Source organism: Ascidia mentula, chromosome 8 (assembly GCF_947561715.1).
Source record: "Ascidia mentula chromosome 8, kaAscMent1.1, whole genome shotgun sequence".
In the NCBI taxonomy this organism is placed as follows: Eukaryota; Metazoa; Chordata; class Ascidiacea; order Phlebobranchia; family Ascidiidae; genus Ascidia; species Ascidia mentula.
Window position 1 is genome coordinate 6081132 of NC_138573.1, and position 25521 is coordinate 6106652.

The following is a 25521-nucleotide window of genomic DNA, read 5'->3' on the forward strand; positions in this document are numbered from 1 at the left end:
ACAAAGCACTGAAAGTAGAAATGCGCTGAAACTTGATGTAAGGATAAAGAAACATCCAAACCACGTAAACAGCCGCTGGGCGGCACGCAAGCACTACGCATAGGGATCGCAAAGCAGAAAATCGTGACGTTTAGATTGCCCATGCTCATAAATTTGATGCGCCTCGTCGAAAAAGGTACGTAAGTTATTTTTTACAGAACTCAGGCCCATCCGCTAAAAGAAACGCGATACAACCATGAGGAGCTTAGGTTTTGCGCTGACGTTAGCCTGGATAGCAGGATGTACTTTCGGTAAGTCAGCTACAGTGAATAAACGCATGCTCAGTGTTTGAAAATGTTTTTTTTCAGTTCTGCACTTAACGTGGCGAAACTTTTAATGCTTTGAATATTCAAACCCAACAAAATTAAAATTTCTAAAGTGCAAAAAAACGGAATAACAAATGTGATGTAAAAAATGAAAGGAGTTTTAATATTAAGATTTATTTTGGTAGGTCTGAACTGCTTCGTGTGCGAAAACCAGCCGACAAACAGACACTGCGTTTTATTCGGACGAATAAAAAAGTGTGCTACGAACGAGGTGAGTCTGGAAAATTTTGTACGTGGCAACGTTGCGCAACGTAAGGGGTTTTGAATGTCTGATGTGTCTACTCAGCCAACACATATAGATAAACTTTAGCGACAAATGTAATTAGAGAATTTTTAACCGAGAAGATTTGATGTAATAGAAACGCGTAGCAGTAATAAGTATTGTTGAACGAAACCTTATAACTTTACGTACAACAGCATTCGGATCCAAGCGCTCTCTGAGCTTAAATTTAAATTCGGAGATACAAACGTGCAGACCCCAGACCATATTTTTTGTATTCTATTGACATGAGCCTCATATTTGACATGGGTGAAAAACTGCAAACGTGCAAGATGGGCGGGTTTTCTGCTTAATATGACGATATTTGTGCACGAAATAGACATCCTGGTCCAATGCAATATTCGACACATCTTGATTTTATGGCGATGATTGAAGTTGCCACACTCCAAACAACATATTGTTTCGTTCGTCGATATAATTGGTGCCAACAACACGCACTTCGACCTAATGTATTTTTGCTTCTAGGATGCGTGCCAGAACGTAGTAAGGAGGAATGGATACCAACGGGTTATCACAAAAACATGCAAACAAGCCGTCGCATGTGCAAACAACTTCTTTCAGGTAAAGGTCCATCATTTCTTTGTGTTCATTCCACTCATAGTGGCATTAGTTTTCTGCACTGATATAATCGGCCTGTTCATATCTACATGTGTCGATTTCGCAGTTTCACAAATGTGTTATCTCACTAAATGTTGCTCGTGATTGGAAAGGGCAGCACAAAATGACTCGATTGTTTACACAATACACCCACTCTCACGCCGATATGCGTTGAACTTTCTGCGGTCGCGATGCCGCAAAGCAGACACGCTTAATTAAGTCACTTCGGGCTATGAAATCTCTGCATTGGACAGTTGCGGCGCGCTTTGGAACGCTCCAAGTCAACCAGATCTGTAATCGTATTGTTATGCAACACAAAAGCTCACATTCTGACTAAAACATAATAATAGACAACTCGTTGTTATACCAAGCCTTAAAAGGTTGGAACGTTACGGCATAAATAACACCACATTTTATATTGGCACAACGTTTTACATTGCAGATTACATTTAGCTACATTTTTTATGAGCTATGCTGCATGTTTTGAAGTTTTTTCAGACATGCTTTGAATAAGGCAGGTTGTAAAGACGCAAAACCAAGGTTATTCGAATGAAACTGTCAACAGATAGGCTGTTGTTCGTACCTGCAATTTAAAGAAACGCTATTACCAAAACTTTGAGATTTCATACACGGAGGGCAATAAAAAAGTGATGTTTGACAGGATTTAGGCCAATTTTTGGATTATGTTAAGATTAAGGGACGCATATTAGCCCGACCGACTCAGGTATCTTGGATAACGTGCGCTGCGGCCGAAAATTTACCCCCGTTATCGAATTGAATTTCTACGTAGAATCCTCAACCGGCGTGGTATCCTACGCAGTGCAATACCAGGTCACCAAGCTCCGTATGTAGATGTTGTTGCTCAACGGACGTTTGCAACGGCCCAGCAATTTTCTGTAAAGGTTGGGGCGATTTTCTCTATTTGTTATTACTGGAATTCGATAAATGTTGAATAAGTTTTAAGGATATAGATTTAGGTTGGTTAAATTTATATTCAACCAATTCAACTTCCGACTGCGTATTTTTAGGTCCCGTAAGACTGCAGTGTCCTTATTTGCACCAACCTGAATTCGGAGAGCGAAGATGTGATTTTCGAAGAACACCCACAGAAGTCGGCGCGCAGTGTTTTTTCCAATGTGACCAGGGTAAGAAAATAGGCATTTGGTGACGTAAATCGTGACTGATTAGTAGCTATAAAAATTTCTGTGTTCTGCAAGGTCATACCCTGGCTGGTCCAGAGATGGTCAAATGCGTTCGACGAGGTAACAGGGCTGTCTGGAACGACGATATACCAAGATGCTTACGTACGTTTACTATATAAATCTATCAACGTTATCCCAACAGCAAATCGTAAAAAAAGTTATTGGCTGTAATATTGTGAACGAAAAATATATCCTACACAAAATTTTGTGTTTTGTATTCGTGTAAAGGTAACTTAGGGCATTAACCGTGGTTTTAATCAAGTTCCTTTATTTTAATTTTTATATTCAGCCAAGTTGTGCGACGCGGTCCCATTTAACCAAGGCGTTTTTGAATGCACGAACGAGTTCAACCTCGGATCGAAATGTAATTTCCGCTGCACAGATGAGCAATACCAGGTTTTTCCACGACTGAGCGACACATTGACGTGTGAGAGGCAAAGCAATCCTCTACCACAGTGGGACCGGCCAAAGCCTTGCTGTGCCCGTAAGTTAGCCAAGACCTCTTTTTGAGCTTGTTACGCAATACAGCAAACGTGGCTTATCACGACCGCGACAACATGATTGTTATTGTAGAAAGCTTGTTGTTCTGATAGGATGCACGCTTACTTGGGCACTACGAAAGTTCATATACGGGCAAGTCCGTCACTCATTTCTAATAAACTTATTTGCAAGAAGTTCGAAACCTTTTTGCTTGTTAAAATACTACACTGTTCAAAAGTGTGTTTTCTTTGAGCGCCATACCTCGACGAAATTGATGCCCGTAAATTTCACAAGACCCATAATCCCCATTACGGCACTTTGCACTTCATTGGCATTACACGTTTCCATATGTCAAGCACAAAATTAACCCCATTTATTTTTGTACAGGTTCCTGTCCTCCGCACGCTCTTATGGACGCTTGCATTATACTAGATTCCTCGTTGTCAGTGAGGCGTTCCAACTGGCCATTTATGATTAATTTTACTCAGAGCATTATTAGGTGAGTCAAAAACAGTTATCGTCACGATACGTGTTTCGAAGCGTTTATTGTGGAAATATGTTGTGTTGCACAGAACCTTTGAAGTGACAACCGAGGCCACCCAGTTTGCCGTGTTCAGCTTCGGGCGGTGGCCTAACAAAAGATCACAAATTTTGTTTAACCAATATCCGAATGATAAAGAAGGACTGTTAGAAGCGGTCGGAAAAATGAAATACAATCCATCGGGTAAGTATATAATGCTCTTAAAGTAGCTCACGAAATCGTGACCGCGAAGACAGTTGATTTTCAACTGATTAATGTGGTCCCTAAAGCAAAACAAAAGCAATGCGGAAAATATTAGAACTATGTGTGATCACAGTCGATTCTTTATCGTTGTAAAAGCGTTATCTCAGTTGACCAAATTACATTTTTATGTTGTATGTGGTAGATATGCCTGCGGACTCAAAAAAGTTCCACTGTAGACTACCTATAACAAACCTGTATATATCTATAGAACCGTAAAAATTAACATTTGCCATCACGTAACGAGATTAAGAGATAGAAACACATGTCGTATTACGCTGTGCCTGCGCTGAGATTCCCCACGTAATGTGACAGAAATATCGTTTTTAAAGAAAAGACACTAAATAAACGACGACACGTGTAATGCACCTCGTTTTGGCGAAAATGGTGATTACCGCAGCATGACAGGAGCTAAATATTGGCAACCTTGTCGCCCAGCAACCTTCACTGGCCGAGCCTTACGTCACGCCAGAGATGTGATATTTAACGAAACGACGGGCGATCGAAGTAGAGTAAAAAACGTGATAATAATAATCACCGACGGACAAACATCACCAAAGGATCCAGTCGAAGAGGACGCCACGTATCTTAGAAAAGCTGGAGTGTTGGTGAGCATTGGTTCCAAGAACAGTTACCGACCGTGCAAACCCATTAGAACCAAATTTTGATAAATTAGAAGGGCACGTTCTTGCTACTCCCATTCGTCGTTGGGTGTCATATTTCTTGTCACGCGTCAATTAAATATTGCGGATACTGTTTCATAAAACAGAGTCACTTTTTGCGAAATGCCAAGAAATGCAACAAGAAGGAAATTGCCTTTACTATAAATTCCTCGAGGTTTTAAACCACGTACGGTGAACAATACATGCTTTAGACGAGATTTCGTGGTAAACATTCCAAAATATTGCATTTGTGAAGATGTTTGGAATCGGAGTCATGCCGCCCACTGGAAAACTTACAGTGGACCAATTGGACGACGGCCTGCGAGAAATTGTTGGTGAAAGGAGCCAGTATTTCATCGCCAGCGAGGGTTTCGAAGGTCTTAACAATCTGCTTTCTGCAGGCATTAGCGAGCAAATCTGTATCAACCGATGCGACTTGTGAGTCATCTTTAACAAAATACCACAGGCTGATTGGCAAGAAATAATAAAAGCCCAGTCATCAAGGCCGATCACGCCGAAAAAGAAATTTTGTACAGCTTTGTTTTTAATTTAAACAATGCCTCCCGCACGTATTGGCACTGCGAATTCTCAATGTGCAAAAATGCCCTGCGAGAAGCAATGGGCAATTTTCACTTGAAACTGTGCAATGCGCGGCTTTATTGCATAAAACTGTTCATGCTAATGAAAGTATCAATTAATGTGTATGATTTTTCATTAACAACGGTGACGCAAATGCGTTAAAGTGCAATGTGGTTGCCAAAACATCCAGACAGAATTCCATTGACTATTCGCACGAAAATTCAATCTGCTTTGGCTCAGTTTACGTAAACGTGACCTACAGGCGCATATGACTAACTGTGACTAAGCAGGTTGGAATGATACTATGCTAAATTCTGTTTTCAAATAAACATCCTCAGTCGGTATGTCACTTTTGTGAATGTACGAAACAAGTAAACATACCTTGTGAAGTAAATAATTCATTTATTTCTTCCTGCTTTGATCTGCCTTTTTTGTTACATCCCTTTTTCATTGGTAAGCAATAAACGCCAAACTTCAGTTTATAAACTTTCTCCCAACAGTAAGACAGCAGACACGTAAGTTGGCGCTGCCAAAACATTCGAAAACTTGTCGCCATTGTGACGTAACAAACAAAACGCAAGAAGAGGCTGATTTTGGTTAGGACCGTAATAAATGATGGCGAATGACCAAAAATTCCAATACGCTTGCTTACTTCAAATAATTATAAAGGCCAACCTTACTTAATTTACCTCCTAATGGTTTTCCTCGTTTTGGTAACAATTTGCCCGAAAGAATTAAAGATATATGTGACTTTTCCACTCAGGATTAGACCAGTGGTTGCAAAATGGGGGCCAGAAACTCCAGTTCAGCAATTAATGATCACAGCTGTTGTGTGACCTATGATGTCAGGTCGAGTTAAAGTTACACTTTCTGTTTTGAGTGCAAATTAAAGTTTGATAAACTGGCGTTGTTGCATCAGCCTCATCCTTCGTGTGATATTGTCCTGGTAAAGATGAAAAAAAAAATCTCTTTAGGAGGTAGTACGAAAAAAAAGAAATACACTGGGCTAGGCGAATGTCGGTGATTTGTTTTATTAGCATAAGGTGTATAATATTGCACAATAAAAAAAATCAATACAACAGCGCGCAAAAAGAAATTCAATGTGACCAGAACACTATGGAAAAGCATACAAGCTTGCACCCTTATGGGTAAAGAAAGCGTGCCGACCTTGAGTACAATAGCAATTAGAATAAATGGAGCTTGTGTAGCACAATATAAGTAGGCTTTTCAGCACTCAATAATCAAAACGGTTCCTTTCTTTTGAATGGATGGAATTTATTGGTCGATAAATTTGTTAAACCGACTGAATATGGATGAAGGTGTGTTGGCAGTCGGTACGCTGGTTACACGAAATTTAGCAGCCGCTTTGTAGAGCCCGCTTGACTTCTTTGTGGGTGTTTTGCTGCTCCATTCCCCTTCACATACTTCTGTGCAAAGCTAAAATATCAACACATTACACACATGGGTCGGTTGTGGGACCTATCGGGGTTGTAGTTTGCTGGGAGTAAATTCAGGAAAAGTATATGTTTGTTAATTTGAAGCTCCACAAAGTTTTTACTTGCATTGTGCAAAACATCTACTGATAAATTTTCTTGTAGCTTTTTTTAGAAAATGTTCCTAGTTTACCAATAATTTAAAATTATTCTACCCTTTTGTAAAATTGCGGCCTACTCATATTATACCAACACCATGTTCGGCTAAAAATCAAAACTTTATACAAACAAAAAATATCAAATTTGATTTTCTAACATAGGTGGGATAAAGTTTAATTCACTAAATGAGAACTTGTTGAAACTGAAAGTCAATCGGTTCCCTGGAACTGAAGCATGCCAATCATTGAAAAATCCAGGCAAAATGATATGGAAAAGCACATTCCAAGCATATTTTAAACAGATTGATTATGAAGAGAATCATGTTCCTAATTGTATTGAAACGCCTGGATCGAAAACTAGTACAATGTACATATAGAATAGAAACGTAAAAATGATGAAAGGCATCTTACGGTTTCAAGAATGCTTAGCTGCGAAAGAATCCAGTCTGTGGTGCGGAGTCAACGTCAACGAACAATCGAACTTCTGGTTCGCCGTCGTCTGTAAGCGAATCCCGGTTGTCCATTTTCAGTTCCTCCGCTAGCTATTGGTTGTCGCGTATGGGTGTGACAGGCAAGCGAGCGACGCGATTTTGGTTCATGTGCAAACGCAAGCAATCGAAAAAAAAATAAAAAAACAAACGTAAACAAACGAAATAAACGTTCTCAAATTCCAACGTGCAACACAAATACGCCACGAGCATGCATTGTGACGCAACAAACGACATTGTCACCAAACAAGAGACCGCACCTCTTTGGCCTCGGAAGCTGAAAAGTCCCCTCTCATTGCAAGCAGCGCTTGTAGCTGTTCCACAGTGGCATCGTTGTATTTGTTTACTAAACCCTGCATACAATTAAACATACTAGCTGTATAATCAGGACAAATACGTGTTAATGTATAATCGATGTTTGTTATCCAATAAAAAAAATTTCAAACGATTTTTTTTAGCAATTTAAGTTGCAAGAAATGACTTGTTGAAAACTAATCACTTGCTAGCTCAAATCCGATAAGGCCATAGATCTTGTTTTAGTTTTACGTTGCCATGAAAACCGAGTTTTCAATAAACAAATAGCAGTAAAACGTACCGAAAGCTCCAATGACATCATGCTCTTATCTTGAAGCTTAATCACTTCAGCAATCGGTATAAGAGCCTCACATGGGGAAGGGCCCTAAACACCAGCGGACAGTTGTCAGTTTACAGTTTAGTGCAAGGTCGTTAGGCAAAAACAGCAAAGGTACAGGTAAAAGTTTTTTAAACTCACGCCAGTCTGAATCAGTTTCTTGAATAGCGCAGAGAGAAGTTGCTGTTCCTGCAAAAGTTTTTCTCCGGCATTGGCGCGCTCGTTTTGATTGTTGAACTTTATTCTCCTGATACATATCAATAAAATTGGGCCGTTTTAAGCGTCAATTAAGTGGACACCAGCATTCAACTTTACAACAAAATAAATTTATACACGTATCTTTTTTTGAGATGGACTGTTTTTATTAACATGGGGATTATTAAAAGTTTATTTGAAAAAACAGTTTGAAAAGTGCCAAGAAAATAGAAACGAGCAGTCAACCAATTAAACATTAACAACCAACATAAAAAAAGGGAATATCAAACTGCATTTGTGATTAGATAAAAAAAAATCCTTTTTTTATGGCTAACATTTGGTCAATACTAAGCTTTACCCACCTGCCAAGCACAGCTCGCAAATATTCGACCACTACGCGGCGCTCGGCCTCGCGCATTATCCAATTAAAGTAACGTGGACGCAAGTGAACGTAGTCTGTGTAATAATCTTCGACTGTGACGCAAATGGTGTCGACGGCTGAGCGGTCGGTGAGCCAGGAACGTTGGAACAGAGACTTGCAGTGCGACTGGTAACATATCATATAGGGTGGTTTGACAACAAACATGACGATTTATGTACGTATATGCTCAGCTACGACATGCAGTATAAGCGGACATAATTTAACTTCGATGCCAAATTCGTCTAACCCATGGCTTTTCAAAGTTTTTAGTTCCGTGATACTATTCGACCCACATAGTAAACAACTAAAAGGATTAAATTTTGTGCTATTTCACCCACAGAACCCTTGTTCCGCTACCCCAACGATTACATTCAACGACCCAATTACAAATGTAAAACGATAGTAACACTGCAAACACCTCAAGATCGAGGAAAACTTCATCAAGTAAGAAACCGCAAGACGCCTGGGCGACTTGATCCATTTCCCGGCGAAATCTAATAAGGTTATAAGAGTTTATTTTGAAGAAATTAACATGGAAATATGACACAAGGAAAAAGTATCTTGCTTATGAGGTAGCTGATTTCTTGATTCTAAAGTTTTTCATGTTTTATAAAGTCCTTAACATAAAAACCTCTCAAGAGTTTTAAGCTGTACCATACAGAGATGTCTAGTTGTATTTAAACGTTTCATAAATATTGTTTATCACTCACTGAGCCAGAGGGTCGTCCTTCTGGTCATCAACAAACGGATTATCACTTCCCATATCGTTCAATTCCCGATCCATTTGCATCAATTCGAGTTCCGAGGTGAGGTTTTCAGTCTGAACCTTTTCTCCTTTCATTTCCCGCTGTAGAGGTGCCAGATGTGTTACAAAATAGTAATGGAGTAAATAAATATAAAATATTTTTCACATTGCTCGGAAATGCGCATACATCAATCTGGTTATCCACAAACACAAAGTCAAGCAACACTTTTGATGGCTGACCAATGACACAATGTTCAATTTACATGTTTTAAGTAGCACGCCGTAAGCTATTGTCTTAACACATATTTTGAGTAAGTTTAATCAGAATTTAACTACCTAGGTATAAATATTATGAGCAATAATAAGGTAGAGGAGTTAGTTAAATGAATATTCCTTACCTGTAGTTTTATTGCAAACTCGGTGAAAGCCTCACAGTTGTTGGTGACTGCCACCATGTAGAGAGGGTAATAGATCGGCTCCTCGCGATTCACGAAGTGCTCCTCTTTGTACGTCACTATGGCCTCTGTACAAATTACTGTTTATACAACACCTCGCAAGTTAACTTTCTCAATTCATTTATCCACAAAAGAATTCAAACCGATCTGTGTCTTCTAACCTCTATATCAGTGTGTAATTCAAACATACACAGTTGAAAACAAATTCTACAGAAGCAATTTGGATTTGAACAACACACTGCACACCACATATTACCTGCATACAGACGAACGAACTTGTTCATCTCTTTGATACAAACGTCAAACACTCTACGTTTCAGATCGTCAGAGATTGTTTCCGCCACCTTGTAAATACGTAGTGTAACGTTTTTGTAACCATGAAAATTATGTTTTATGCTATAGATCAATTGCTTCGCTGCTTCATACCGTTTTTCAGTTACGATCACCGCTACAGAAGTTTACGGCATTTCATTCACAGCAATGTTGCACAAAACATTTCAATTTGAGAAATTACGCAACTGTTTTTTAAAGACGAGGTGAAGGATTGCAAACAACAATTATTTCACATAAGTAATGCCATGCTTTCGCATGGACAAATCTTAGAAATAGAAACAGTGTATAATACCCAATGTCAACAAATGAATCTTTCATTCACACTGGGGTGAACAATCTACCCGGATATGAACTAACTTGGAACAACCTTGTTTGCTGCTCTCACCTGAATGGTCTGCTGGATCATTTGGAAGAGGATGACTGGAAGTGATGTGCGATAATATCCATCAGCATCAGTCTCAGGTTCCTCTTCTCGTCTCCAATCAGATGCATCTTGCTCGAGGGACTTCTTTGTCCATACCAGCATGTTTTTCTGGGTGGTGTCAAAGTAGCTACAACAGTAAGATTTGTATTAGGTAAGACCAAAACATATCAGAAAACTGTAACCTAATTGATAGTTAAATGTGGATTAAATGCAATACCATTTACCTTTACATACAATAATATAATGGTTGTTTGAGTACAGTTTAGACAAATATGTTTCTGCTGATAACAAAAGTATAAAATTTACCTTCTTATCAGGTCTTCGCTGACAGAATCATCTAGAAGAGCAGGGAGTTTGTTGGTATCAATACGAGAAGAAAGTTCAACATGTCCCATCAGTTCACTACCTGTCAGTGGGCAATAAAATGTTGTAATTGTTCGTCTTTGGGTAAATTTGGCTGGAAAAATCATACCACTGATTTTTTTCTAAAGTAGCCAAACAATATTTGCCAAGACTGCTGGACATGTTTACCATTGAAATAAGCACACACACAGCTACAATACTTATGTGATGAAAAAAAAACAGTTTATTAGTAATATGAGCTCTTCCGTGTAATAGAAAATGGCATACCTGTGTAATGATTCAACCAAGTGAGCAAAGAAATAATTTCATTTCCTTCCAAACCCTCCTGTATAAGCCTTTGCAACTGCAAATAAACAAAGCAGACAGTTTATATCTTAGCAAAAGTATTTAAATAGTCTTATAGAACAGGTTTTTCCAAACTTTTTTGGTACAGACCCCTAATTGTGAATCTGTATTTTGAAATAGTGTCATAGTCGCAGAACTAGACAAAATCAGAAAACAAATATTAAACCATATAAGGTTAAATAAAGTCTACGAATCACTGCGCCAGTTGTATGTAATAGCATGTGTACTGTTTGCAATATGTATGAGTTTTTTTTCGGCCACAATGTTACATATCCCCTGTGCAGCCATTGGAGACCCCCAGGGGTCTGTGGACCCAGTTTAGACTATAGGATCCCAACCTTATTTCAAAGCTAATATGTTTTGTAAAACTAAAATTCGTAACCATATGCTTCATTTGCATCATGTGATCCAACTTTGTGTCACACTGTTACAACTGATGGCATGCAACAAACATACTTAAAGCCATATATGTAATTTAGTCACTGCAAATTTAGTAACATAAAATTTAGTTAACATATTAAAATGAAAAAGTTAATTAGCAATTGGTAAAGAAGTAAACACTAACATGGCTAGCCAGGGAGAGATGGTACCAGTGCACATACTGCTCAAAAATGTTGTACGCTGGAGGGAAGCATGGGATGCAGAGGAATCGTGCTACTCGGAGATCCTCAAGGATGCTCTTTCTCAAAATTTCCAGATGCTTTACAAGCCACATCTTGTCTGTTTCACGATCATCATAAACATCACTTTCAATTCTGTTGATGTTAACATTGCAAATTCATTTTTTGGCAGTACATTTCACAAATTTAAATGATTTGACAAACAAGAAACGTTCTAGGGAAACTAAAATACATATAAACACATTTAATGTTTGAAATTGTTGCTGTGCTTGCATTGAAATATATGCCACAAAAAGGTTTTAAACAAACCTGTCATCCACAGTTTGGCGAATTGTTTCCATTGCTTTTTCCCTCCAACGCTTGGGTCGTCCTGGTGGAAGAAAACCAGATGCTTTTTCTTGTTCCTGCATCTTCATGTCGGCTCTAAGTACATATAAAATACATACCATTTAATGTAAGGCAATTGGATTAAATCAGCTTCACAAAACGACTGAAAATGAACTAGTTCTTTGATTACTTCAACAACAAAACAGGAAAAAAAACTTCAGAAATTGCATCCATGTAAATTTTTCTTTTCTACACCCATGTGACAATAAGCCATCAGCCACTTTTGTATAGAAGATGAGCATTCAGACCAGGTTACCCCTATTTTTGCCAAAAAATATGGCATAAAGGAACATCCTATTGCTCTTTAAGCAGAAAATAATTAAAAAGCACCCCTTACAAACGATTGCATTGGTAAAGATGCATAACAGGCAGTTTACGCATTTACACATATTTAAGCAGTTTAAAACTTGTGTTACAGACCAAAAATACAAGTAGTTTTTATTTACCTGTGCTCTCTTTCCACAATTCTCAGGACAGTCACAACCTTTGAGGACTCTTTTTTCACAAGGGTCATAGTTTTTCCGAGAACTTTCCACAAAGCATTTCCCAACTCATTCTGACAAAATATTTATGTACATGTGTGTGATCAACAGTAAAATAATGCGAAGCGAAATATATGTACCGATAGTTTTTCAGCCTCAGCAAAGAAAGACTGCAGTTGTTTTATGTCCTGGTCACTGTGATTATCCAACTTGTACTGCTCATACAAAAGATCATCTCTTGATGATTCCAGGTCTGTCAGAACTTTGTGAGCCTGAAAAAAAAAGCTGTAGTATTCGGATAATAAAATATGCATCTGATTTGAAATGCAAAGTGTGAATATGAAAAAGTGGTCAAGCAGACTGTTATATATATATATATATATGTGACTTAAATCAATGGATAAACAAGTATGAATACTAGGACAAGTGCACACAAAACCTTTGGGAGGTCTACCCAAAAAAAAATTTGAAGCTATGGATATGCTGGGAAATAAAAACCATTGGCAAGAACAACAAGTCATTAGCACGATGTTGTATCATATACAACATTCAAAAATGTTTAAAACCAAGTGTTTCTGATTACCGTCAGTCAGTTTACTTTTGAAATACGAAAAATCGATTTCGCCTACAAAGGCATCAGCAGTTTCTACAAATAAAATGCAATAAAGCACTCAAAGCTATTTTTTCAAAAATAAAACGACTGATGGTAATCAGAAATACTTGGTTTTAAACATTTGCTATCCGCTATAATTGCTGTCGTTGGTTTTAAGACAGTGCCATATCAGGAGCTAGATTCTGTCCACTTTAGAGATTAGATTTCAATATTCATAAACATATTAAACAAAGTTATAAATGCCACAACTCACTTCAAGTAGTTCACCATCTGTGAGCATCTGTCTTGCTTTAGCTACCTCCTCAGGAACCCCAAAAATATGTTTTAGGTTTTCCATTGCAGCAACCAACTGACGATGTTGTGAACTGATGTCTTTAATGTCTCTGTAATATATTAAGTGAATGACTACACAGCCACGTTGGATCATAACAATTACTACAATACAATAAAAAAGCTACCTCATTTTGTCACTTAGAGTTCCACAGCTCATATACATGTGATCAACATCACTCATTTGTTCTTTGATTTGCTTCACTTCTTTGAGAGCATCTGTCATTTGGCTTATGCCAGTTTTTACGCCATCCAGTTGCGACTGAACTGCTGCCTTTAGCCTTGCTTCTACAGAAGCCTAAACACATAAATATGAGTAGGTTTTTAGGAGCACAACATCATAATTCTTGATGCCAGTACCTTTTAACTTAAGTTTTTACCTTTTTTCTGGCAATTCTTCTTCGAAACTGTTCCACTTTGTCAAGTTGGTCTGGCCTTTGCAGCATTGTGGACACTTGCTTTATTGCCCTTTCGTGGGCTTCCATTTCTGCCTTACTCATTCTTTGCTTCTCCATACTGTGAACGGTTTTTGCTTTCCCCAAACTTCGTCGTCGTTGTAGCAGCGGTACTATCACAACACAACTTGCACTTGCAGCAAGAAGAAACCACCAGCACCAGCGCACCAGAGCTATTGAAATTATAATTGGAAATATTGCCCACTGGCGGATGAGCAACACAAGGGATCATTGCCAGAATACGACGCAAAAGAGAATAGATAAGTGTTACTTTTCAAATAACCCCCATGGAAACAAAATACATACTTATCAGGGTGCAAAATAGAAAAAAATTCACATGGAATTTTTTTTTTGCATTAACATCGTTCAAAACCTACCCAAAAACCAAGCAGAAACTATGATCGGAATTTGTGGCCAGGATATAACCTTGCGTGATCTAAAAAATTACCAAGCTAATTAACAAGTAACTAATATTAATAAAAATGCGTTTCTAACATATGAAACAACAAAACAACAGTAATTGTATGAGGAAAACTAACATCCTGTTGGCAATGACAAAAATATAGATCCCACGACCTTATTACTTGCAAGGTCTAATAAGACATCTATGGAACTGTGTTTGTCAAGACATTGAAATTTTTTACAAACATCTGTTTGGGTTATGGTTATTTTACAAAACACATGTATTCGTTCATTCAATGAAACGCCAAAAATTGTCAAAACCTTCAGAAAAAGTTGTGGGACACATTTATAGTTTTTGCGACGTGAAGTGTTTCAACACAACACAACAGCCGCGCTTGCAAATTATACCACCGTAAACACGATGGAAAAATAGTCATCACAATGCGGAGAATAAATTAGAATCATTGTTCTGCATTCGTTTATTGTTCTATGCACGGAAATGACACTGTTGAATGGAGACAGAATAGTCAGCCTACCTATGTTGTTTGTTTCAGATGATCTGTTGCTTTTAACGACATTTAAGCTATAATATATCCTGTGCACACAGTACACCACATATTTCGGTTGCAGCAGTTCATGTTAAGGGACTAGATTCCTTCACGTTAGTTGACCAGGGGAAAATGGCGATAGATGCCCTTGAGGTTCTTCTTATTTTGACTTCTTTGTGGGAAACGAACGCTCAGATACATTCTATAATTCCTCGTGAGTTTTTTGGTTTTAATTTTTAATGTTTTCGCAGCCCTGCTGATAAACGTTGACGTTTGAGCCCTGTTGATTTGTGTAATATGTTTGTAAATTATGGAAAAGGCAATGGCCTAAACCACATGCAAAACAAATACTAAATTTAAAATCAAATTACGACCAACTGCTGTCGTGGTACCAGCTTAATTGGTGAACCAGCTTATTTAGAATCTAGTGTTTGGAATATTCCACATCATATTTTATGAAAGCAAGTAGGGTCTGACAGCAAGTCTTTTGCGTTTTCATTTGCAGCTTGCAATACGGCAGGAGGAGCATTTTGTGCAACAGATCTGTGTTCAACCAGTCGGTGCCCGGAATTTCCCAACGCCGTTTGCGCCCAGAGAGGATGCGATGGAAATTGTGAACCGGAGTTTTTTCTCAACGGCGTCAAACTATCTGAGGAAAGATGCAATGGTAACATTACGTTTATCGAGTTACGGTAATAAATATTGGGGACCCTTTTGCAATTTACTTTACCTCAGAACATACCACCACACAAGAGGCTCAAAAAGAAAATTCAATTGTTGATATAAAATGCATAAGTAAAGCTTGTGGTACATTGTGCTATCCAAACACCAAGTTTCATATCTCAAGATTATTTATTTAATAAAGGAGGTTGCGATGGTGGAAAGTTTACCCAGTGGTTCAACCGCGATCGACCCAGTGGTTATGGAGATTATGAAACGTTGGTTGATCTTCGAAAGGAGTTTCCTGAAACGATATGTTCGCATCCGACCTTTGTTGATGCGCGATCTGTCTCCAGCGGTCTCCCGCACGACATGGTCGGTCAAGACAACAAGGCAAACACAGAACGGGGGTTCTGGTGCAACAACAAGGATAATCCGGGTACTTGCATGGACTACAAGGTTCGATTCTGCTGTCCTGATGGTAAGTAATCTCTTATTGCGTTTCGTCCAAATAGTTTCAAAAGTGTACGTTTTCATGTGCTGCTTTTTGTTGGCATTTTAAACACATACATTTTGTTTCATTTTTTTTTAAATATACATCAACAATAAACTCGAGAACATTTCTTTAAACCTCAACCTTTTCTTTAAGTTCCCCAGTGCCCCGATGATGCATGGACCGATTACTTCAATCGTGATCGTCCCACGGCAACTTGTGACTGTGAGACTATGCCGAACCTTAGAGTTGAGTATGTTGGCCAGATATGCGAGGAGCCAACTGCGATTGATGTGAGGTTGGTTTCCAACAACAAACCTCACCACACCGCTGGACAAATCATAACACACGCTGACCCCAAAAGAGGCTTTCGATGCGACAACACCGAAACCCAAACATGCCTCGATTACAAAGTGAGGTTCTGCTGCCCAAAAGGTATTATCAGTATTTGTTTTTGCACAGCTTCTAGCAGTCTACATTCGGTCAATATTTTATTAATATAATGCACTTTACAGTACCACAACCGACTTGTGAGAAAAATGGTTGGACGGCATGGTTAAACGCTGACCATCCTTCTGGACCTGGTGACTATGAAAAATTGGCTTTGCTGCGAAAGTAAGTCCAATTTGGATTATTGAACAGACGTGAAAACTATAAATCAGTTAAGATTGCTATTGATTAAAACTTGAAAACAAATTTCAACTGTCACAGCTTGTTTAAAAGTCTGTGTATAAAAGGAAATACCCTGAGTTGATTTGCGACAAGCCGACCAGCATCGATGCACGCGTGCGACTCACACACGAGAGCTATTTGACTGTCAATCAAGATATTGATATCAATGCAGACCGCGGACTTATTTGTGTAAACGGTTTGAACCAACGATGCTTGGATTACGAAGTGCGATTCTGCTGCCCTAACCGTAAGAACAATTATTGCATTTGTTTGTAAGTGCCTTAATAGATCCGTAGAATGCTTTTCTGCATGATGTTCTGTGTGACAAGATTTAGTCTCAGAATTACTGGTTTTAAAGCCCACATTGTTTAGAAAATAAAAAAGATACTATATTTCGGTCAGCTATAAACGATAACCTGAGCCCTTGCTGAATAATTTTAAAAATAGCAGATTATATCTGACTGAGATACAATATCTATCCGTTGTTTAAATTGTGTACAGACAACATACCATTACCAAAATGCAAAAATGGCAAATGGACGGATTTCTACAACCGAGACAAACCGAGCGGGAAGGGAGATTACGAAACCCTGAAGGCCCATCGTGAATTGGCCCCAGAAGAGATTTGCCCCAATCCAACCAATAGCGACGTTCGTGTTGCTCGCACTGGTGCAAGTTACCTAACTGCCGCCCAACAAGTCGAGTTCGATCCACTAAAAGGATTTTACTGCGAGAATGCTGCACAAAGTGGGGAATTTTGTGAAGATTACCAGATCAGGTTTTGTTGTTCAAACGGTGAGATCCACAAAAATTGTCATAAATTTGTCTTAAAACATTATCTTTGGTTTACTCAGAATGTGAAACCCCGGTTTGCAAGGATGGGGATTGGACTCGTTTCTTTGACATCGACGATCCGGACAATGAAGGCGACATCGAACTGATCGAAAACATCAACATAGTAACAGGAGGTGAAGTTTGTTCCGTGCCGACAGAAATCGACGTTCGTCTGTTGAATGGGGACCATTACACAACCATGAACCAACTTGTACACGTCAGTGTAACAGAAGGGTTCGCTTGCTACAACAGCGACGACCAAACCTGCTGCGACTACAAAGTTCGTTTCTGTTGTCCAAAAGCCTTGATTCCACTGTTGTCCCTATCCGTTCATGTTGCACCAACGGCAGCTGGTGGTATTGATCTGCTGTTGCCTTTTCTTCAAGGTACCGATAAAGTGTATTGCATTTTTTTCTGTTTTCCGTTCTCAAACTTGAAAGTAAACCTTAGTTATGTTTCCGAAATGTTGAGATATCCGCTGGATTTTGATTATGATCATATTAAGACTTGTTCTTTCTTGATGGTTTTTGTGGTGCATAGGTTTATTCCGGCAACAAATCTACAAAGCCGATTTTCATATTAATTGAACGGTGTAACTCTGTGCTCTGTGTACTTTGTGATGTTAATAAGTAATAACTGCGCTAATGGTGAGTTTAAAATGTCCTCTGCTTTGAAATTTTCCCCAGCTGCTGAGTTCCATAAAAGTGTGTTTTTGATATTTGGATTATTAGACGCCATTCCTGTCCACCCGAAAATTTGCTCAGCTGATTCGACAACAAAACTGAACAGAATTAACAATATAATTCTCCAAACACCCACAAATCATCACCTGTACAACTTCGGTGGTTTATAATTGATGTTCTAGTGACCTAGAAACCTTAACTTTCTTGCAGACTTGCGTCCGAAATCCTGCAACGATGTTGATCGACGTCTGCTTGAATCTGATGGTGGCGTGTACACAATTTACCCATTCGAAGATGATACCCCATTGCAGGTCTATTGCGACTTTGTCACTGATGGAGGCAACTGGCTGGTAAGTTTTTTTAACATTTGTCGCAGGATTATTCAAAAGTACTACTACTACAGGTGTTTCAAAAACGGCAAGACGGTTCAGTAGATTTTAACCGCGGCTGGTTGGACTATGCACATGGGTTCGGGTCATTAGAAGGCGAGTTTTGGTTGGGTGAGTACTTGCGGCGTTCGGGGAAGTCTAATACCGTGCAAACATTGACCTATTTTGCCTTTAGGTCTCGAAAATCTTTACAGGATTACAAAAAATGGTACATACGAGATGCGAGTGGATATGTCCGATTTTGCAGGCAATGACACCTTCGCACATTACGGGTACGCAATGCTTTTTTCTATCGCATTAGGAGCAAAATCCTTGTTTATTCAATCTTATTGCAGAACTTTTTCTGTGGGGCCACCGGACAACTTCACTTTGACGTGGTCGCATTTTTCGGGCCCTGCAGGTACCGCTTTATATTTTCGATTGTCTTTCATTGGTCCGTTTACATGTACTTCCTGGCAACCTCATTACGTCACTGCTTGTAGTTTGTGTGTGTCGTAACAATGGTATACATTTTACAATATATAACGAGCACCTATATACAAATATCCAAAACCAAATGCACGACTAGTCGCATATTACAAAGCCAAATCAACTTGAACTGCGATTTCCTGTTCCGTTGGTAGCTCAAACATTTGCTTTTAGTATACTCACACAGATTGAATACTTTCTGTCTTTGCAAAGGTCACGGCATGACCGGTTCCGGGACTCCATTCTCTACTTATGACAATGACCGTGACACGTCAGGCCGTAACTGTGCTGAAGTGTATCATGGTGGCTGGTGGTTTGGAAGTTGCCACATTGGAAATCCAAACGGCCGCTACCTCGGGGGTAAAACTATTTTAAACTTTGGAGTTACATGGATAACGTTCCGTGGCCATTACTATTCACTCAAAACCATAGAAATGAAAATCAGACAAGTATTTCCGTGATATTTGCGCTCTTCTCTTCTTGCTTGATTACGGGATTGAATGTAAATACGTGTTGTCAACTTTATTTCGTACATTTTTGACGTACCCTACCCTTTACCGGTATACCGCATATTGAATTTAATCAATAAACAGAAAAAATGTAAAGAAAATGTAAAGGAAGTGGTTTTCATTTACAAAAAATTACCAAGCTTGTGCTTTATGTATGGAAAAAATTCTTTTGAGACCACAAGGAACTGCAACCACATTTTGTCCAAGGTCAGACCTGAAAGTTAAATCAACCTAAATAACATTAGAAAAGGTAAATAAAATGGCAATATATAGTTCCAAATGAATTCCGATGATTCTTAACCAGTTTACCGTTTCTGATGGAACGTGAAGTTCCAGGCATAGTTATTCAGAACAACAGTATTTGCTCAACTTGTGTTCATTTTGGTTCATACACCATAGGTTACCATGACCTTACTCGCGTATATATACCCACCCAAAATATGCGAAGTTTACATGTGGTTTACAGACATAAAAATTACATTATACCTATAGTTATTTGTCTCCCATCACTTAGTCCAACAAGCTCTTATAAGTTATGCAATGCACAGGACAGTTCTGCGTTAATTTTTTTTTCTGCAAGATAAATTTCATTTCGAATTAGTACTTTGCTGTAATGTATGTATCAAGTGGTTATGCTAGTTGATTTACAATTTTGCCAGCTTGCTTCACACAAGTAACGTTTGCAGCAACGACGTGACGAAAAATCACCGAGCCTGGGGGCATCTTAGGAGGAGGGACATGAGGGCGTGTATATTCACTCATAAGCAGTCATTACAAAGGGCGGAGCTGCCACAGATCAGATCAGCCACGTTTAAAAGCGAACAGAACAAAAATCGTTCTCAATGGCTGCATTGCAGATTCTCAAAGCATGCTTGCTGACGTTTTGCTTCTGGTCGCTGACTCAAGCGATCAATTCAGGTAAGAATATTTTGGGGTTCTAAAAACACAGTTTGCAGCAATTGCAGTATTTTATTACAAACACTTGTTATTTTGCCAGATTGTCGCTGTTGGGAACACCCGATATTCAGGCGAGCCTGTCGGTTTGGTGACTGGCTGAATGAGGAAAACTGTCATTTAGCCGGCTGTTGCTATGACGACAAAACGCCCAGTTACGAATGGCCGAGACCTGTCTGCTACGAAAAAAAAGGTGACCAAATTTGAAAAGTTTCCTTAAAATTATGATGTTGAAATGGAAAGATTGGAGCCAATTTTAAACATAAATGAAATACATTGACAAATGATTTTACTCTGCAGGTTTGTGTCCAACCAATGAGAAGTGCATTGTGTACAGTGGACGTGAGGTATGTGGACATCGAGCAATGGGAAGAACGCTATGCGAGATGAAAGGCTGCTGTTACGACAATAGTCAGTACCCGTTTTGCTACCAACCAAAACGTAAGAATTAATAGCATACTATATACATTCGTGTACACAAGGTTATCAATGGCTTGTTTCGGGATTGTGCATGTAGTTTTCCAAAATGGTATATACCACAAGCCCAGGCGGGCAGTATATTTTATGAACACGCTATTTGGTAAACGCGAAAATTTGTTCATCAATTAAAAACACTTTTTTCATTTAATCAAATGTGCTCTCAACGGTAATTTATTTGTACTGAATTGAAATTATAACTTAAAGGCAATTTGAACATGGGTAACAGTTTATTTAAAAGAATGATGAATAACAGCACTCGGTTTACAATCTTCTCTTATAACAAAAGATATGTTTATTCCAAATGAAAATTAAGGAAAAAACAAACTACTCTCGTGTACTTGTTCGTTCAAATAAAAAAATTTTGGCTGGATCTTTGTAATGCAAACAACTACACATGCGAACACAGCAAGCCACGTGTCGCGCTACATCTTGCCCCGCGACACATGCTATAGTTCACTATCACGGCGACGGACGACGGGCGACACGCGCATGCCATACCTCTTGATTGATCGGCTGACCGAACTGCTAATCCTACTTGACTTCAGTGCACAGTGGCCGCACTTCAAACAACAAAACTTCTCCGCAACATTGTTTCTAATGTGAGGCATCAGGGTGAAACCTGTTGACAACACAGACCAATGGGCGCGTGCCATGGACTTTGTAAACAGTACTCTTGTAATCTCACTTACAACAAAGCGACATTCGGCAGACGAAAAGAGTGCGCCCTGGCCGGGACTTTGCCTGTGGCTACTGCCGTAAATAACAAACTAAGAACTAATACCAGCTCAAAAAATTTTGTTAAAATTACCTTCGTGCAGCAAGTCTTAAAATCGCATTTGGTCAAGAGAATAGGAACAGAATAGGCTGGCATAAGTGGTAAATGTACTTTGACCATAAAGTGCAATTATTTGCAGGCGAAACAACTGTAACATCAACAACAACTACACAAACCGAAAGAACTGTAATTCCAACAACAACAACAAAAACAGAAACAACCAAATTAACCACAACACCACGTGAAACCACAACTGTTGAAGCAACTACGACCAGCACATTAATTTCCACCACCGTCGCAACCTCCACTCCCGGCATCGTGACATCATCAACTATGAAGCAATCGACATCGTCGGTGAGCGAGGCTACTACCACGGTGCCTAACTCAGGGATAACTACGTCTACTGGGGCCATCACTACGTCACAATTGCCCGAAACCTCGTCACCAACTCCTACCACGTCAACGGTTACGACATCCAATCCATTCACGTACTTGGGAGGACCTTTTGGATTTTTCCAGATCGGAACCATGGTTATATATTCTCAATGTCCAACAATTGGCAACTCTTCGTGTTTGGACGGTTCGATTATGTACCAGTAAGCCAACGTTTTTATTGGTTTTGAGAGAAGTATTTCATTTTATAACGTTGAAAGTGTCTGTTAGCAATATCTACGTTTATTTGCTGCATATAGCTTTTTGTTTTCCCACCCTAAATTAAAATATTGTATATGCACGTCATAGGGAATGTAGAGAAGGTATCGCTCCATTGCGCTCGTCACAAAAAAGCAAGCACGTCCAGATGCGTCTGTCTGTAGTCGTGTGCCATTCATCAGTGCTTGTGATAATCCGCGCGTGAAACTTATCGCCAACTTAATTGCTTGTTCCCGCCAGGTCTAATTGCACGCGCAATCGCTGCTGTTGGAACGGCGATCTCGTCGGGGGCGTTTACAACCCTTGTTACCGACCTTCTATTCACGTTATTAACTGGCCCGATCCAGGTGAGTAACTTGTCAAGCACTCAACCGCTACATGTATCATCTATTGCATTAATGGAATAATTGCCATCAAAGACGAGCGACATGCGACATATGACACTTAACACAAGCTGCGAATCGGATTAGACCGAATACTGTGCTGTAAATCAGTTTTATATTATAACTGTAATTATGGACCAACTTATAAAACGGCATGTTAAGTTGCATCAGATGATGATAATTATACCAAATGCATACGTCATATATTTTCTTGATTTAAACTTTGTTAGCAACAAATTTGTCAAACGAAACTTTAAATTCTTGACACCGCAGATAAAAACATAACTGCGCTGCCCATGTGGACCCCGTGGTCCCCCTGGTCCGAATGCTGGAGCCAGCCGTGTCAAGCTGGAATTCAAACTCGCGAACGAACTTGCGAAAACGGAGTACCTGGAATATCATGCACGGGCATAGCGTCGGACGGACGAATATGTGCGGGCACTTGTTCTACGTCGTGGGGCCCGTGGACGTCCTGGTCAGAATGTGACATGGCATGTGGTCCCGGAAATACTACAAGGAGACGATCGTGCTTTAACAATGGTACTGAGTTATGCTATTCTTGTATATGAGTTACGGTTTATTTGCAAAAATAGTTCGAAATTATAAATGTTTTCTTTTGTTATCTGTTAACTCGGGAGAACCATATATCAAGTGAGAAGTGTTATGAAAAATGTGTGTTAACGACTTCAAGCTATTTCAAATTTCTATACACGCAGAAATTCTATACAAGTTTATCATATAACGCTAAACAAGGTCAGATCGCCTCACAGGTCCTTACTTTGCGAAAGTCTTTACCCTTACTTGAAATGATCTTTCAAACTACAATATGCATGCTATGACATCGATAACAAACACCAATCAACACGCATGGGCAAAATTCAGGAATTTTGTTTTAGGAAATAATCGGAATATGTATTTCACATAGATTCCAATGTTGTTTCCAACACTGATTGTCCGGCGGAAGACAGCGGGTCAAAGGAAGTCGCTCGTTGTCAAGATGATTATTGCAGTTCGTGGTCGCCATGGATAGCGGGACCATGCTCAAGCTCTTGTGGCAGAGGCATTAGAAACAACACCAGGTGAGATATTATATCTCATTAATTAATAGGAAAAATTAATAGGTTCCTTTGGTGAAAAAAACGACTGACGAATGCACGCGTCTAAAATATAATAACTGTTATCACAGCAAATTGGTATATGGATGAACCGAATTTTGTATAGTTATTTTGTCATGTGCAAATGTCATGTTCGAACAAACATAAAGCGAAATATAAATCGAATATCTTCGTTTATTTCACAGGATTTGCTACAGTGAAACCATTCCAAACACTCCCCCGGACTGTTATTACGTCACTACCGTCTGCAATGACGCTCCATGTGCCCCTTTGTCCGACGTCAAACCGATGTGGGGACCGTGGACGCCTTGGAGCCGCTGTTCGGACCCTTGTGGAACCGGAACCCGTTCTAGAGTTCGAATGTGCTACGATGAAATAACCGGGGAATCCATAAGAACTGGTTCGAGACTGCATTGTGGAGAAGGACAAGGGTTCCAGATATCGAGTTGTAATACAGGTGGGTGCCTCCTAAACACATCGTTAGTATATCACACCCCTTGTATCTAACGTTATTAAAAACTGTTTCGAACAGTTGCTTTAAGGAACTGATATCAAATCTGTCATAGTATTTTAACAACCGATTACAAATTGTGTGCTGCCGCCAACTATTGCCATTCATCTAAACTCTATTTTGGAGTTAACATATAAGCTTGGCGTTTTTCAACGCTGAAAGCTATTGTAACATCGAGCAAGTGAATGTCATTCAAAATTAAACAATACCAAACAACGTAGATGATATGATACCAAGTTAAACATATATGTCAAATGATTTTAGGAATTTGCTCAGCCTGGTCCAATTGGGCATCAACCTCGTTACTCTGCAACGCCGCATGCGGAATAACGGAGACTCGAAGTTGTGTCGGAACTGCGATGGTGCCGCCACCATTTGCATGCTCCAGGCGAACTGTACCTTGTATGAGGAGTCCTTGCGTGTAGTTTCATGTGCTTCTTATATACGATTTTTGCTGAGATTTCGCTTTATTTTAATAAATTTATCGACTGATATATCAATCCCACACATATGTGTTGTTTTGGAAAGTGTCGAACCAGACCTTATTACGTATACAAGAACATGTCAAAAATACGACTTCAGTCGTTGTTGCAAAATAGAAACAAGGAAAACCGCAAACTGTCAAAAGAATTAAAATCCAGTTTTCGTTCATTTTTTGCCCAGCCGCCAAATCTTAACTTAAGTATTGCAACATGGATTTTGATTTTGCTTGGTTCAAGTTTTTGGAATTGCGCGCATATGTGATGATAAAATGAAGGATCCGGAAGCCGTTCATGACAACATTGACACAAAGGAATCATCAAAATCTGTTTAAAGAGGATGGATAGTTGCCTCGTACAAAGAGAGGATAACATTAAAGTCGATTGATTCGTTAAACAATGGGAGACGAGCTTGAAACAATAATGACGGTTTCAGGAGGTACGTCTCAAGTTAAGTTAAGAAAGGATGTGATTCAGACAATATTGACATTATGAATGAATATTTGAAGGTTTCAAAGTCAACCAAATCACTTAAATGTGATATTTTTAGGATCATTTATCCTTTGCTTTTCAGTACGCATTGTTCACAGGCGGTCTTGACAGATGCTTCCAGAAATGTAAAGGCCTATAAAACACGACGTTCATCAACAGTTTATTATTTAGATTTCTAACGCTGGTCGAGGTAAAGATA

The 25521-nt window shown here is 39.2% G+C and overlaps 5 protein-coding genes across 7 annotated transcripts in view; 4 read left to right on the forward strand and 1 right to left on the reverse strand.

Annotated features, from left to right (window-relative positions):
• Window positions 1-13970, reverse strand: part of LOC145910446 (exocyst complex component 3-like) — a 59778-nt gene extending 45808 nt beyond the window's left edge. The window contains exons 1-20 of one of the 3 annotated variants that reach the window (XM_082997575.1): window positions 13750-13970; window positions 13498-13667; window positions 13293-13422; window positions 12567-12698; window positions 12391-12500; window positions 11867-11980; window positions 11503-11692; window positions 10860-10935; window positions 10536-10635; window positions 10191-10356; window positions 9729-9816; window positions 9416-9540; window positions 8983-9119; window positions 8691-8766; window positions 8214-8398; window positions 7798-7903; window positions 7621-7704; window positions 7286-7378; window positions 6949-7079; window positions 6243-6383 (exon numbers count right to left, since the gene is read on the reverse strand). In XM_082997575.1, coding sequence (XP_082853701.1) covers window positions 6963-7079; window positions 7286-7378; window positions 7621-7704; window positions 7798-7903; window positions 8214-8398; window positions 8691-8766; window positions 8983-9119; window positions 9416-9540; window positions 9729-9816; window positions 10191-10356; window positions 10536-10635; window positions 10860-10935; window positions 11503-11692; window positions 11867-11980; window positions 12391-12500; window positions 12567-12698; window positions 13293-13422; window positions 13498-13667; window positions 13750-13884 — 2334 coding nt within the window. In that variant the 5' untranslated portion in view covers window positions 13885-13970 and the 3' untranslated portion in view covers window positions 6243-6383; window positions 6949-6962. Of the gene's footprint in view, window positions 1-5968; window positions 6384-6948; window positions 7080-7285; window positions 7379-7620; window positions 7705-7797; window positions 7904-8213; window positions 8399-8690; window positions 8767-8982; window positions 9120-9415; window positions 9541-9728; window positions 9817-10190; window positions 10357-10535; window positions 10636-10859; window positions 10936-11502; window positions 11693-11866; window positions 11981-12390; window positions 12501-12566; window positions 12699-13292; window positions 13423-13497; window positions 13668-13749 lie in introns of those variants that run through there. The other 2 variants (XM_082997576.1, XM_082997574.1) reach the window with 2 other exon arrangements.
• On the forward strand, window positions 159-5409 carry LOC145910449 (uncharacterized). The gene is made up of 11 exons (XM_082997578.1): window positions 159-290; window positions 491-576; window positions 1111-1206; window positions 2033-2144; window positions 2271-2387; window positions 2460-2546; window positions 2734-2928; window positions 3312-3423; window positions 3497-3648; window positions 4144-4313; window positions 4624-5409. Exons 1-11 carry the CDS (start codon window positions 236-238, stop codon window positions 4807-4809), a joined length of 1368 nt encoding a protein of 455 aa, XP_082853704.1. The 5' UTR covers window positions 159-235; the 3' UTR covers window positions 4810-5409.
• Window positions 13971-14906: 936 nt separating the features above from the next.
• Window positions 14907-18020, forward strand: LOC145910986 (uncharacterized). The gene is made up of 9 exons (XM_082998215.1): window positions 14907-14988; window positions 15280-15441; window positions 15640-15915; window positions 16084-16362; window positions 16443-16542; window positions 16665-16846; window positions 17101-17394; window positions 17454-17819; window positions 17974-18020. Exons 1-9 carry the CDS (start codon window positions 14907-14909, stop codon window positions 18018-18020), a joined length of 1788 nt encoding a protein of 595 aa, XP_082854341.1.
• Window positions 18021-18091: 71 nt separating this feature from the next.
• On the forward strand, window positions 18092-19434 carry LOC145910989 (microfibril-associated glycoprotein 4-like). The gene is made up of 6 exons (XM_082998218.1): window positions 18092-18137; window positions 18327-18466; window positions 18520-18616; window positions 18681-18777; window positions 18841-18905; window positions 19187-19434. Exons 1-6 carry the CDS (start codon window positions 18092-18094, stop codon window positions 19432-19434), a joined length of 693 nt encoding a protein of 230 aa, XP_082854344.1.
• Window positions 19435-20324: 890 nt separating this feature from the next.
• On the forward strand, window positions 20325-24776 carry LOC145910990 (uncharacterized). Its single transcript, XM_082998219.1, has 9 exons — window positions 20325-20400; window positions 20480-20629; window positions 20737-20877; window positions 21831-22287; window positions 22583-22689; window positions 22999-23265; window positions 23651-23804; window positions 24026-24297; window positions 24616-24776. The coding sequence occupies exons 1-9, from the start codon at window positions 20325-20327 to the stop codon at window positions 24774-24776; spliced, it is 1785 nt and encodes a 594-aa protein (XP_082854345.1).
• The last annotated feature ends 745 nt before the right edge of the window (window positions 24777-25521 follow it).

What these genes read in the sequence shown, in the direction of transcription:
- LOC145910986 (XM_082998215.1), top strand. Translation starts at nt 14,907, where the DNA reads ATGGCGATAGATGCCCTTGAGGTTCTTCTTATTTTGACTTCTTTGTGG. An exon ending in ATCTGAGGAAAGATGCAATG is followed by an intron (nt 15,442 to 15,639) that starts GTAACATTACGT and finishes TATTTAATAAAG; the next exon opens with GAGGTTGCGATGGTGGAAAG. An exon ending in GAGGTTCTGCTGCCCAAAAG is followed by an intron (nt 16,363 to 16,442) that starts GTATTATCAGTA and finishes TGCACTTTACAG; the next exon opens with TACCACAACCGACTTGTGAG.
- LOC145910990 (XM_082998219.1), top strand. Translation starts at nt 20,325, where the DNA reads ATGGCTGCATTGCAGATTCTCAAAGCATGCTTGCTGACGTTTTGCTTC. An exon ending in ACGATCGTGCTTTAACAATG is followed by an intron (nt 23,266 to 23,650) that starts GTACTGAGTTAT and finishes TATTTCACATAG; the next exon opens with ATTCCAATGTTGTTTCCAAC. An exon ending in GATATCGAGTTGTAATACAG is followed by an intron (nt 24,298 to 24,615) that starts GTGGGTGCCTCC and finishes AAATGATTTTAG; the next exon opens with GAATTTGCTCAGCCTGGTCC.
- LOC145910989 (XM_082998218.1), top strand. Translation starts at nt 18,092, where the DNA reads ATGTCCTCTGCTTTGAAATTTTCCCCAGCTGCTGAGTTCCATAAAA. An exon ending in AGCTGCTGAGTTCCATAAAA is followed by an intron (nt 18,138 to 18,326) that starts GTGTGTTTTTGA and finishes ACTTTCTTGCAG; the next exon opens with ACTTGCGTCCGAAATCCTGC. An exon ending in AGAAGGCGAGTTTTGGTTGG is followed by an intron (nt 18,617 to 18,680) that starts GTGAGTACTTGC and finishes TTTTGCCTTTAG; the next exon opens with GTCTCGAAAATCTTTACAGG.
- LOC145910449 (XM_082997578.1), top strand. Translation starts at nt 236, where the DNA reads ATGAGGAGCTTAGGTTTTGCGCTGACGTTAGCCTGGATAGCAGGATGT. An exon ending in TTTTTTCCAATGTGACCAGG is followed by an intron (nt 2,388 to 2,459) that starts GTAAGAAAATAG and finishes GTGTTCTGCAAG; the next exon opens with GTCATACCCTGGCTGGTCCA. An exon ending in CGATATACCAAGATGCTTAC is followed by an intron (nt 2,547 to 2,733) that starts GTACGTTTACTA and finishes TTTTATATTCAG; the next exon opens with CCAAGTTGTGCGACGCGGTC.